Genomic DNA, 13249 nt, shown 5'->3' on the forward strand with positions numbered 1-13249 from the left:
ACACCACTATTTTATCCGTGTATTTTGTAGGCAGGTCTCTGTTGTAAGTCACAGGGTTTGTAGCAGGCTGATATTGATGATTCATTTTCTCCAATGATAGTGTGCAAAGTACTTTTCAGCACAGTGAATGATATTTAGCAGGGGTGGAAGTTCTCATTGGGTTCCAGATTGATTTCTTCATATTCAGTGATATGAACAGATTGTGTCTTCTGCAATGGGGTCTCAGCATCATATTACAGACAGTAATCAATAGCCTTGGCAATGGACTGTGATCTTTGGGAGGGGTCTCTGGGACCCCTTTGACCAATGACATAGCCCATTTCTGCCACTGGTGCTTTTGTGTCATAAATGTCTAGTTGGGGCATTATCTCCCTCATTATGTTAATTGGAAGGGACAACCAATACATAAGACCTTTTTGAAAAGCCATATTGAAATCTAATACTCTACAACCTTCTTAACACACACACACACACACACACACACACACACACACACACACACACAGACAGACACTCTTTCTCACACACACACATACATACATAGATATTATATATATGTATGTATATATACATATACATTGCAGAGTCACTACTTTACTATTCTTAATGTAATGACTCCTCACATCAAGTAAATTATACTCAAAATCAAAATTGGTTGCATATATATATATATATATATATATGTGTGTGTGTGTGTGTGTGTGTGTGTGTGTGTGTGTGTGTGTTTATTGTGTCAAACAATAATCTATAAGAATTTATGTAATAAAATATTTAGTAATTTTATTATTAGTGAACTTTTTATATATATAAAAGATTCGTGAAATCTTACATGTTTTAAGATAATTTATCATCTCTTCTTGTCCTGTCTTTTTCTCAACTCTGTGGGTATTTCATGTATTCAACAAGAATTAGTAATCAAATTAAATAAATGATATTAAATATTATGTGCTATATCAAAAGAACCATAATTCCTTACTTAATTTTATTTATGATAAAAATAACTTTCACCCAGCATAATAATAGGGCAATATTTGGCAATCAAATCCACTTTTACTTTTTAGAGAAAGTAGATAGTTTTTATGGGTTTCCTGATGTGCATTGAAATGGCTTACACATCTAAGATTATTTGGCACAAATATGCCTTTCATATATCATACTAGTACAGTAGACTAAGAGATGCAGTATTTTCTCTTCAAATTGTTTTGAATATTAATTTTATAAAGAATGAATGCCTTTATTTTGGATAACAAAATGCTGGTAATTAAGTATGTATGAGTGTGTACATATATATATATATATACATATATATGTATCTTTAAATTAACATACTTCTCTATTTATAGTCTGTTCTTCTTTTAAATTCTCTCAGACATAATGCAGAGACTTTGCTAGGCTTCAGGCATTGTTGCTTAATAAATAATTTAGTGATGTTCTACTCTCAAAATTCCTGTCCTTAACAAAAATTGGATTCTTACGTGTAATTCCTGGTAATGTGACGTTATGCTATTTTATGAAATAAAGCTTGAAACACAAATTTCTGAAGAGAAAAGCATATTTCAAGTTTAATTTTATAGGAGTAACTCAAACCAAATTTCATAAAAACTCAATTATTGCAATATTTGACTTATTGAAATGGAGCATATACTTAGCCAAGTTGCCTTATTTACATGTGTTAAATTTATTGTTTTTACTATATAGACTAATAAAAGAAAATAATGGAAGAAATAAAATAATAAAATATTTTAAATAATGAATTAAATGATTAAATGGTCAAGGTTTATTTTATCAGCAAAATAATAATAATTGTACTTTATATTTTTTTAAATCTCCAAAAAAGTTTATTTGAGATATTGAAGGTTTGTAGAGTTTGATAACAGAATTTGAAATATTCAGCTAGGAATTTAGGGGTGATGGCAATATAGTGCACTTGTGTTCTTTGTGATGGACTCAGAGATGATCTGTTGAGAGAGCAGGGAGCTGTCATGTTTCCTCCCAGATCATTAGCGCACACACACACACACACACACACACACACACACACACACGTGCACACGCACACACACTGCAGATAGAACACATTTCACCACTGCTACTTTCTACATCTTATTTATATCAAAGTGTCAGAACAAAAATAGTTTACTGGTAGAGCTATGTCATATTAGCCATACAAAATCCATTCCAATGTCTTTATTATTTAATGCTTTTTCTTAATATTTATGTCTGTTTCTAAACAATATAATTGCATACTCCAGACAGTCAAGCTTTCAAATGTCATTAGGAGTCTAATACCAATCCATACCTGTGTGGTAATATTTTGCTTGAACTAATAAAACTTGTCTGAGGGTCAAGAAAATGGAGCTTACCACTAACTAACCATAGATGTCTTGAGGTCTGCACACAGACAGAAAGTGATTTAACTGGGCAGAAACAGGATATAAGCAGGGAGAAACAGGAAATCACTCTCTTGTCTCTTGAGATGCTAAGGAGGTAAGATGTACTGTGGCTTTCTCCTTTCTGATCTCTCAGCATTCCCCTCTATATCTGACTCAGTCTTTTTATTATCTAAGCCAATTAAGAGCTCCTTTTATATACCTGTATTGGAGAGATAGAAAAGTTTTCAAAGATGTGATCTTCATAGCCACTATTAGAAAATTTCAGTATGTGAATCTTCAGATTGATTAAAATGTCAAAGTATTATGATAATTTGTTACAAAGAAATAAATAATTGCCTATTATGATGAAAGATGTATCTTTGGATCTAATAGTTTTATTTTAAGACTGACATTGCATTGTAGTATTTTCAAAAGTTATTTTAGAAATAAGCCAACAAACTATTTGAAACAGATTTTTTGAAAGGTAAGTACCATGTACAATGGTATTCCAAGTACAATGGAATAATACTAAAATTTTATTTTTTGTCTGCTAAAGAAAAAAATTACTTTTGTGAAAAATGAAGACACTATAAGCCTTGATTTCACATCTTAGTAATTTCATTTTCCATGATGCTATGTAATACTATTTGATGTGCCTACAAAGGATATGCATTGAAACTTTCAAACTCCCAAATATCAAGATCCAGTATTTGTTTTTATATAAATAACCTCTTCTCATTTTCTTGTAGAGAAATAACCATTGCTTGTGTAGGTATAGGTGATAGCTGGAGAAAAGGACTACAGATGATAGCTAGCTGGATAGATAGATAGATAGATAGATGATATATTTATTGCTTTTAATTCTGCCACTAGAATATCAACCAACTACCTACTAATATGCAGTTAATTAGTAGCTTTTGACTTCTCAATTTGAAATTCAAAAGCAATACCAATGCCCTTTCTTTTAATATCAAATTTTGATGTTAGTTATGAATTATCTGAGGAATAATAATAATAGGAATTATCTAAGATCATAAATAAAAGAAATAAAATTATCCAGAATGAAAGGGAACTCTAAGGTGGAGATATAAGTAGGTTTGATCTTTACACGAAAAAAAAACCATAAAATCAATATGACAAGAGGCCTAAGAATACACTATGGGAAAGCAGGGGTGGGGTTGTATGGTCATATGAACCTCTATCAGTTCTCCTCCCTAGAAACAATCAGAGAAAACTGGAATCCAACATTTTCAAAACTCTGGCAGTTAATCAGAGGTTTGCAGCAATCTGGGAAGTAGATAAATTACTAAAAATATCTAATGAAATTTTTTGGAATTACAGCTTTCTGTATTTGTAGCCCAACTTCTTGAGTACTGTGGGAACACTATAAAATGAGAGCAGTCAATCACAAGGGGCGAATGGAGTTGCAACCTTCAGTGCCTCATTCTCAGAGAGCTGCTGTTATTTTTCTCATTTGAAGTTTCTCTGAGAAAGTGCATTGGCACAGATCCTTTTATTTAATGTAACTTGTAACTCACCCACTGCAAAATTCTTTTTTCCTGGAGACATTTATCAAAAGTATTTATAGATATCTTTTTTTAGCTTGGCAATTACCTGAGGCAATGTATAACAGAAAAAATACTAGACCCAAAATCAATGGATTTGCATGTGCATAGGGGCTTGGAAAATTTCATATGCTCCTAGACTTCTAGATTATTTCATGTATATATGGGGTTGTGAGTATAAAATTTGGTGTGGACTAAATTGTGTCATTCCAAATTCATATTGATGTCATAAATCCTAGAATCTCAAAACATAACTTGGAAATGCAAGAATTAGGGTAAACTGAGGTCATACTGGAAGTGACTTATACAATGACTGATCATTTTTAAGAAGACAAGCACACACAGACCCTGTGAATAGACTGTGAGAGGTTGCCATATTTAAGAAGAGGTAGGAGACCTTTTAGAAAGCCAACACTGGACCAGGCATATACACATATCATTGTATTATCCACAACAGCTACAAAATGGAACCAACTGAGATGCCCACGTTGGTGGCCCATGCCTTTAATCCCAGAACTGGCGAGGCAGAGGCAGGCGGATCTCTGTGAGTTCGAGGCCAGCCTGGTCTCCAGATCAAGTGCCAGCATAGGCTCCAAAGCTACACAGAGAAACTCTGTGTTGAAAAACAAAGAAAAAAAGCCAACACTGGTGGTCCCTTGATCTTGAAATTATTTTAGCTAAACTGTCTATTATTGTGATAAGGCATGAACAAAAGCAATGGGCAGAAAAAGGATTTTTCAATATATAGCTTGTAGTCCATCATCCAGGAAAGTCAGACCAGGATCTCAAGACAGGAACATCCAGGCAGAACCCGATGCAAAGGCGATGGAGGAGTGCTGTTTACTGCCTTGTACTCGCTGGCTTGCTCATTACACAAGAAAATACCTCCAGACTCACCTAGGCGCCAGTCTTATGGTGGCATTTTCAAAGCCCAGACATGTCTAGTTTTATGTCAAGTTAACAAAAGAAGAAACCAAAAAAAAAAAAGAAAAGAAAAGCAGCAGCCAACACAGAGTTCTAGTCTTTAAAAAAACAGGAAAATTAAGTGCTGTTTTTAAACGCCACTGTCAGTAGTATTCTATGGCACCCCTACCAACAAATAACCTCAAGTATATGAGTGTTCAGGAAATACCAAAGAAGATCTCCTCAACTCTATGTGGTTCACAAATACAACTCCCAGCAACACTTGGTGACTTAGCCTAAGAATTTATAGACAGCACTTCCATTCTGAATATCTATGATGTCAAATGATGGTTAATGTAGGTATTAAGGGTTTAGTCTGACAGAGTCAGACTCTTTTCAACAGAGGTTTTATCCATTTAATAGCTAGGTTCCCAGAGCAAATTTATGGTAGGTTTTTCTACATTGACACACATTATTTTAGATATGTTTCCTCCTCTCTTTTTATTCACCCAATAACTCTTTCACATCATGTCTCCTGATCCCATTGAATCCACCTTCTGCTCCTCCAAGCTTCCCCTCCCCAATAAAACAAAATTTAAGAAGAAAAAAAGGAAAAATTAAAGATCTCATCATGGAAGCTGCCTTGTGATACAGTGAATCCCACAGTAAAACCCCTTGTCCCTATATCTTTAGTTGCAAATGTTTGTAGCAGTGTCATTGGTCTGCTTTGAGGCCTCTGGTTTCTGCTACACCATGGATGCTCAGCCCTCTCTGAGACTCTTCTTGGATATCCTGTTGTTGCCCTGTGTTCTGAAGATCCTGTATCAATGGGTCTGATGGTCAGGCCCCTTCACATGCTCCAAAAGATCATAGATGGTGTGGATGTTGGGGCAGGCCACATCCAAACCCTGGCTCTGGGTCTGGGCAACTGCAGGGTTAGTCAGCCCACATGTTCTCCCCTATCCTCACCACCAGAGTGAGCTCTCCAGCATTGCCCTGGCTAATTCATTTTTGCAGCAATGAAAGGGGTGGTGTCAGTTCTTCTGCTCACATACCCTCAGGTTCGTCTCTCCCCCACCTCCAACATCAGGACCAGCTCTACTGTGCTGCCCAGATGAGGATAATGGGCACTCTTCTGAATGCTGCAGGGTCAGGGGCAGCTCTCCTACTCTTCTGATCTGAGTGTCAGGTCCTCCACCTGTCTCACGCATTGATGGGGCAAGGGAATCTTTCCTCTGCCCATGCCACCATGTCAAATGAGTAATGAGGACAATGCTCCCTTGCTCAGAACATTGGTGCTGGGTCACCCACACCTCTGAAAAACAGCCCAGCTCTTCTGCGCTGTGTGCTGCCTAGGTGAGGTGCAGGCCTGCTTTCCTTAGTGCTGCAACTGGCAAGGGAGAGGGTAATCTCATCTCTGTTGCAGGAATTAAGGGGCTGAGGGAGGGAGGCAAAGAGGGGATAAGAGGGGCTATCTCTCCCCCACCCACACTATTGTGTGACAGACAAGTAGTGGAGACAACTTTTCTCATGAACTTGGGGTCTGACTTGCCCACACTACCACCAACAGAGTAGGCATTATTGCTTTGCCCAGGTGAGGTTCAGGGTCTGTTCTCCCAAGTATTGCAGCTGTTGGGGAAGAGGGTCAGCCTTTCCACTCTTATGGCCACAGGGCCAGCTATCCCACCTACCTCATGCATTGATAAGTGTGTGTGTCGGGGGGGGGGATGTTAACAAACTATATACAACAAATAAACAGCATACAAGTGCAAATAAATGAATTTAATGAATTGATATTGATAGAGGAAACATTCTAACCGATCAAGAATATTACCATTTATATATTTTATAGTCATTTTGTTACTGCTGAGGGAAATGCACAAAGCCTAAAAGGTAGGAGTTTTTGTCTCAACATAAGCAATGAAAATTATTCAATACAGCTACACTTTCTTTTTTTATACCTCAAGTATTAAGGATACTTTTAACCCAAATGGCAATCTGATATTAGGTCTGAGTAAATAGATTCTGAAAGCTTAAATATTTTGAAATAGATTTTGTTCCCAGATAGCAATAAAACATGATGCCACCTCTAACAAATGAAGGAATACATGTGAAATTTTATTAATAACCATTGACCATAAATCCATAAATATCTCTCTCATAATATTCACTGTGTGATATTTAAATTTCTTTTTGTGTTGTTGCCTAAGATACTCTTAATTCATATTTTACTTTTTATAGGAAGCAATGTTTGATTTCTGTTTGTAAATTCTCTCAATTTGTCTTCATTGGCAGTTTGGTTGCCACTAAGGAAACAAGCAGTGCAAGATCTCGAAGTGCTCCAATGTCACCTTCTGATTTTCTGGACAAACTAATGGGGAGGACATCTGGGTATGATGCAAGAATCAGGCCTAACTTCAAAGGTAACTATTATGTTTACTTCTTGCTGTGCGGTGTGCTTAAAGAAGTTAAGTTTACAAATTGATTCCACCAGACAATGTAATGCTTATTTCCAATAGTCTTTGAAATATACTGTATTCAGAAGAGTTCTGCCTGCAAAAGAAAAGCCCATTTTCATGTTCAGAGATAGCAAAATGTGTCTGCTGTTGACAAACAGTACTATTCTGTCCTTAATAGTTATTTGTTAATTTGTTTCGTTTTGATTTTTCTGGGGCAAGCCCTTGCTGTGCAGTCCATGTAGCCCAAGCCAGCATCAAGCTCATGGCCATTCTCTCACATCACTCTCCATAATATAGTATTATAGGTGTACATAACCTTGCATAGGTTCTAAATAGTTGTATTTCTTATATCAACTTATATCACACAATAACTCTGTATGTGTGTGTGCACACGTGCACATTCGCACACACGTGCTTGTATCTGTTATCTCATTGTCTGAAACAAAAGCCCAACATCCAGAGTTTAGGTTTTGTATCTATCTGTCTATAAAGCAGAAGCAACCAGAAAAAAATAATAAACACCTTTTTTGTCAGTATGGGAATTAAATGGACAGTTTTTGAACTCTGGTTGGTTTGGAAACCTTTGCTGTAAAATTAATAGGCACCTGCTAGAGCAGTTTATGTTTTAGAAAGCACTGATTATAAAATGCATATACTCCCAAACTGATGGTTTGTCCATTACTGGCATCTTTTAATATTTACTTTGTCATAATTGTTGAACTAAAACCACTATTTTGCACTACAGCAAGTCTTTGTGTTCAACAGTTTTTACAGGTTATACACATTCATAAAAGCATGTTGCCATTTCTACATCATAAGTATAGTTTCACTGCATTAAAATTCTACCCCTAAATTTAATATTACATAGGGAAAATCATACTTATTAATATTGCTTATTCATATCAAACCACCAAATTTCTACCGAGAGAATGCAATTTAGTTCAGAACATCGAGTTGATTTGCAAGGACATCATTGCAGCTTTTGTATTTTCCTCCCAAGCATTTTCTCTTTCTCTTTCACTCAGCCATTTTAAAATATTTTCTCTAGAAAATGAAATTGGAAAGGAAAGGCTTTCCAAGTCAGACCTCTGCTTTGTGTTGAGTGTTGAGTTTTGTCATGCAATGGTTTGGCTGTGAAATGTCCCTTACAAACACAGGTGTTGAGCATTCCAGCTCATGGGATGTGACATAACTAACCAGCTGGAAGAATGGTTGCTAGAATTGAAAAATTTAGCCTGGACTGAGCTCTTTGCTTCTCTGTAGACTTGTGAGGAAGCCACACCTTATTTCTTCCGTCCAGCCCAGCCATCATGTTTTTCTTGCCATGATGAAATATATACCCTAAAACTGGGAGCCAAATACAGCCTGCTCCCCTTTCTACATGGTTTCTTTACTCTTCTACACATACAATGAAAGCTCCTAATACACTATGCTTGCCAGCTAAGGAAAAGGGCTTTAGTCTTGAAGCATGGAAAAATATCATGTCTGTAAACAGTTGTCAACAAAGTTATTTACAATGTTTTAAAAGTTCCTGAAGCCAACTAATAACAGGCCCATTACACAGGAAATGAGGAAGAAGAATGTTTCTGAGGCCCTTTTACTCAGTCCTGCTCCATTCAGTCTTCACTTATACTCATTTTATCTCATCTGCCAGTCATTTTTAACAGCCTTTTACTTTTTATGCCATTAAACATTTTCTTTGGTACATTAATTAATTCTCATTTCATTTGACAATTTCATCTTCTCCGGACAGAATGAAAGCTGTTTTCAGGTCTTTATTTGTGAATAATTTTCTGGTATCTTTGGAAACTTGAAGCAGTCTGAATATAACAATTGAATAGCAAATCAAAGTTTCATCATATTATATAACAACACTGTAATTAACTAAGTTATTCTGGCAGCCTCTCTTGCTTCTCTTCATTGTTACTAATCTTGGTTCCTTCCATTGGTTTTTCATGATCTTTCATATAAATTGGACCTCAACAGAGAGTTTTATGTCAATAATCACTCAACTCTCAAATCCTCACAAATATTTATTTGTTGTTGCTCTGTTACTCTAGTGCTATTGTTCACTGTTTTTATGGATAGAAATAACATTGTATTCACAATATCCTTGCTATTTCTCTCTACTTGCAATATTTCTCTATATTAATACCCTTCTGAACACATTACAAATCAATTAACACTGTTAGTGACTATCTGACCTACATATTTACATATTCACATATACACAAATTACATGTGTGTAAATATGCATAGATAATATTTAAATATGCTAGCTGCAGGATAACACTTAGTGTATTGTCTCTACATATATAAAAGATGAATATTTTAAGGATTTTATTTTCTTATTTTAACTATTCCTATGCACCAAGACACTATTTTTCTTGCTACTTTGGGGAAACTTTTCTATTTGCATGTCCATGTATGGACATGGAAGATCATTGTGACAGAGTTGAGCAAGATACTTTTCTAAAATTATAAATGTCTTCATGTTCAAAGTATATTTTACTTTTGTTCTATTTTTACTGTTAAAAATACATTTTGTTTTTTTGTGGGTTTTTTTTTTGTTTTTTCTTGTCTTTTTTTTTTTCATGGTTTCTCTGTATTGCTTTGGAGCCTGTCCTGGAACTCTCTCTGTAGACCAGGCTGGCCTCAAACTCACAGAGAGACACCTGACTCTGCATCCTGAGTTCTGGGATTGAGAGATGGCTCAGCTATTAAAGGCTAGTCTCACAACCAAAAATCTAAAAATGTTTTAATTGAAATAGAATTACATCACATTCCCATTACTTTTTATGCTTCCAGCCCCTCACAGTTACCTTCCCTCTAATCACTCCTAAGCCCCCCATCTCAACTTGATAGCCTCTTTTTTGTCATTACTGTGTTACATGTAGATATGTACAAATACACATATATTTAAATTGCTATTGTTGCATGTAGATATGTGTAAGTGCACAAATACATAAACACAGTCTGTTATTGTTGATTGTGTATGTAAGGTTCCAGGGCCTACCACTCTGCATTTGACAACCAAAATGCATGTTCCTCACAGAGAAAGCTAATTCTCCTCCCAGCAGCCATTGGTTTCCACTAGATCTTTGTGGAATGGTGAGGTCACAAGAAATTCCCTTTTCATGCTATCACATCCATTGATATCCTAGGAAAGACTGCTTAAAGATGACCTGTTGGCCCTCTGGGTCTTATAATCCTTTCATCCTTTTTTCCATGATATTCCCTGAGCCATAGATGGAGGAGCTGTGATCTAGCTATATTAATTGATGTTGGCTCCTTGCAGTCTGTTTACTTGCCTTTAAATTGCCATTTAAGTAGTAATTATGTTGCTGTAATTTCAAAACATTTTTAATTTTAATTTCAATTAAATTTTAATTTTAAATTAAATATATAATTATATAAATTATATATAAATTAAAATTTATATATATGTATATAAATTAAAATTTCAATTTTAATTTCAAAATTAAAAGTTCAGTAGAATACCCACCTTTTAAAATTAAACTCCTTCAATGTAAGTTGGTGACTCTTAATTCTTTACTAAAAGCAAGACCATTATTTTGACAACCACTAAAACTAGCAACATACATGAAGATATCATTTCCTTCTAACTTCTAAATTCCCAATCATATTTCATCAGCTATTTAAATAATAATGACTCCCCAACAATGTTATCCAGTGTCAGTTACAATCACTGTCTCCTTCAGTCTGAAATGTCTCTTCTTTTTTACAACTGAAAATATAATTTTAAAAAAATCTATATTCTAATTAGTTTCCTCTTTCATAACTGCTCCTTTCAATCTCTCCACATACCCAAATCCATACCTCTTCTTTCTGTCTTATTAGAAAGCAACCATACACCTAAATAGATCTTAGCATTAAAATATTTCTCAGTCACTTAGAAGAATATAAATTTCCTTGCATTTGTCACACATTTCCTAAACTTTTTCTTATAGTGCATATTGGATGTAAAACATAAATCAGGTTGATATTTATCATTACTGGTAACTTTCAAATGGAATACTTATGTTATATCCATTAAAAATACATCTACACATAGGACATATATCTAAGCACACATATACAAACATTGCATACACACATATGTCTGTATTTATTTCCTTATATGTAATCACTGAAGACTATAATTTCACATTGATATTTAAAATACTTAAAGTTTATACCAGTTTCTCAGTTTTCATATTTTAACTTTCTCATCTGAGAGCAGAAACCTGACTTCCATTACCCTCCATATAATTATTTATTTGATGAAAATGAAATGAATCTCTGATGTTACATTGTTTCATTTGTTCCCCATTTTGGTTACACTCTTAAATCCTGATTGGTTGTATCATCCAGACAAGAGGGTCATTCACATTCTATCTGTACATGCTAGGAGCACACAAGCACACACTTCTTAACCTTTCCTGGGTTTTGCATGCCTCACCAGTTTTCTCAATGTGATAACACACTTCTCACTCAATCTCTACCTAACATGCTATGTCTTGTAGACTTTCTCTACAGAAGTGTTTCTCTCCTTCAGTAGGTTACCAAAACTCTAGGTACTCCTGGCACAGAAACCTATCTTGTGATGGCCACCTCAAAAAAATTAGAATTGCATTTCTGTGAAGCAACAGAATAAATGGAATTCTATTTTTATTCATAAAGTACAAACTATAAATCTTTATTTACAGTCATCAAGGATATTTTGCTCATTAAAAAAATAGAACAGTTCTCCCAAGTGGCATGTATATGCATTTAACTAAAATAAAAACAAATCTCTGGGTTGGGTTATTTTTCATCTTCAATTATACTGTCTTTAAGAAGGGTAAAGCTTTAGTACAGAATTCTGTTAAAAATTCCTTAGAGTCATTCCTATGAAAATTTGAGTTTTCTGATTGTTTGCTCTACATTGGCCTAATGAACACTTTCTCCAGTGTGATTAAAAATAACATCATTAACAAGTGTCTGAATTGCACTTTGAAATTCTGCCTTTCCTTCATCTCTAAACTTAAAAGCCATGTTCTATGTCTTTAAGGGACATTTAAAAGAAAAATTGCCACGGAAAACATCTGCAACTACTGTCATTTTCTTTTCAGGCCAAGGATGTCGAGTGTAATGAACAATTTAGAAGCACAGTTTGCCATATGGGTGCTGTAGCAGTTATTTTCTCTGTTGCTAAACATAGTGGTGTATTGGATGGATAGAACAGCTTTTGCATTGGCACGGAGCAGTAACAGATTGGCCAAGGACTGTTAAACAGGTGCCGTCTGTGATAGCAAGTAGATTTACAATCTTCTCAGAGTTTCCTAATCCATAAAAGTTTTCAATAGATATAGCAACACTTAAGATAAAAAGAAAGCTCTGTTATTGCTGGCTTATCTGACCTGTACCAGCTTTATGGGTAGAGTTTCTTTAAAGCATGGCAGTGCTATATCCATCTCATTCTTTGATTCTGTCTCCATCCTCACTGTCCTCAATGGAGTCTATTCCATATTACTCTCACACCATTATGAAAATCGCCTAAGTGCTACCTTCCAAAGCTTTATCCATAAGTAAAATTAAGGATTCCACAACAGTGCAAGGCTATATTCTTGCTCTACTTATTTTTTGTGGCTTTAATTAAATGCCAAGAACTAAAACAACTTGGGAATTAAAGAGTTCATTGGATTACAGGCCACATTCCAAAATAAAGGGAAGCCAAGGCAGCCACTTAGAGACTGGAACTGAAACAGAGAGCATGCAGGAATGATGTTTACTGCCCTGCTCAACTTGCTTTCATATATAACCTAGAACATGTGTCCAGTAGTGGCATCATCTACAATTGATCCTCCCATATCAATCATTAATCAAGAAATGTCCCAAAGGCTTAGAAAAGGCCAATCTGATTGATGCAATCCCTCAGTTGAGGTTTCCTCTTACAAGGTGCCTCTAG

General features: G+C 35.3%; 1 protein-coding gene across 2 annotated transcripts in view; it reads left to right on the forward strand.

Moving 5' to 3' along the window:
* Glra3 (glycine receptor alpha 3) overlaps positions 1–13249 on the forward strand; it is a 137897-nt gene that overhangs the window by 28976 nt on the left and 95672 nt on the right. For both annotated transcript variants that reach the window (XM_035451293.1, XM_027394105.2), the window contains exon 2: positions 7136–7263. In XM_035451293.1, the coding sequence (XP_035307184.1) occupies positions 7136–7263 (128 nt within the window). The remainder of the gene's footprint in view (positions 1–7135; positions 7264–13249) is intronic.

The sequence above is a fragment of the Cricetulus griseus genome (assembly GCF_003668045.3).
Source record: "Cricetulus griseus strain 17A/GY chromosome 1 unlocalized genomic scaffold, alternate assembly CriGri-PICRH-1.0 chr1_0, whole genome shotgun sequence".
NCBI lineage: Eukaryota > Metazoa > Chordata > Mammalia > Rodentia > Cricetidae > Cricetulus > Cricetulus griseus.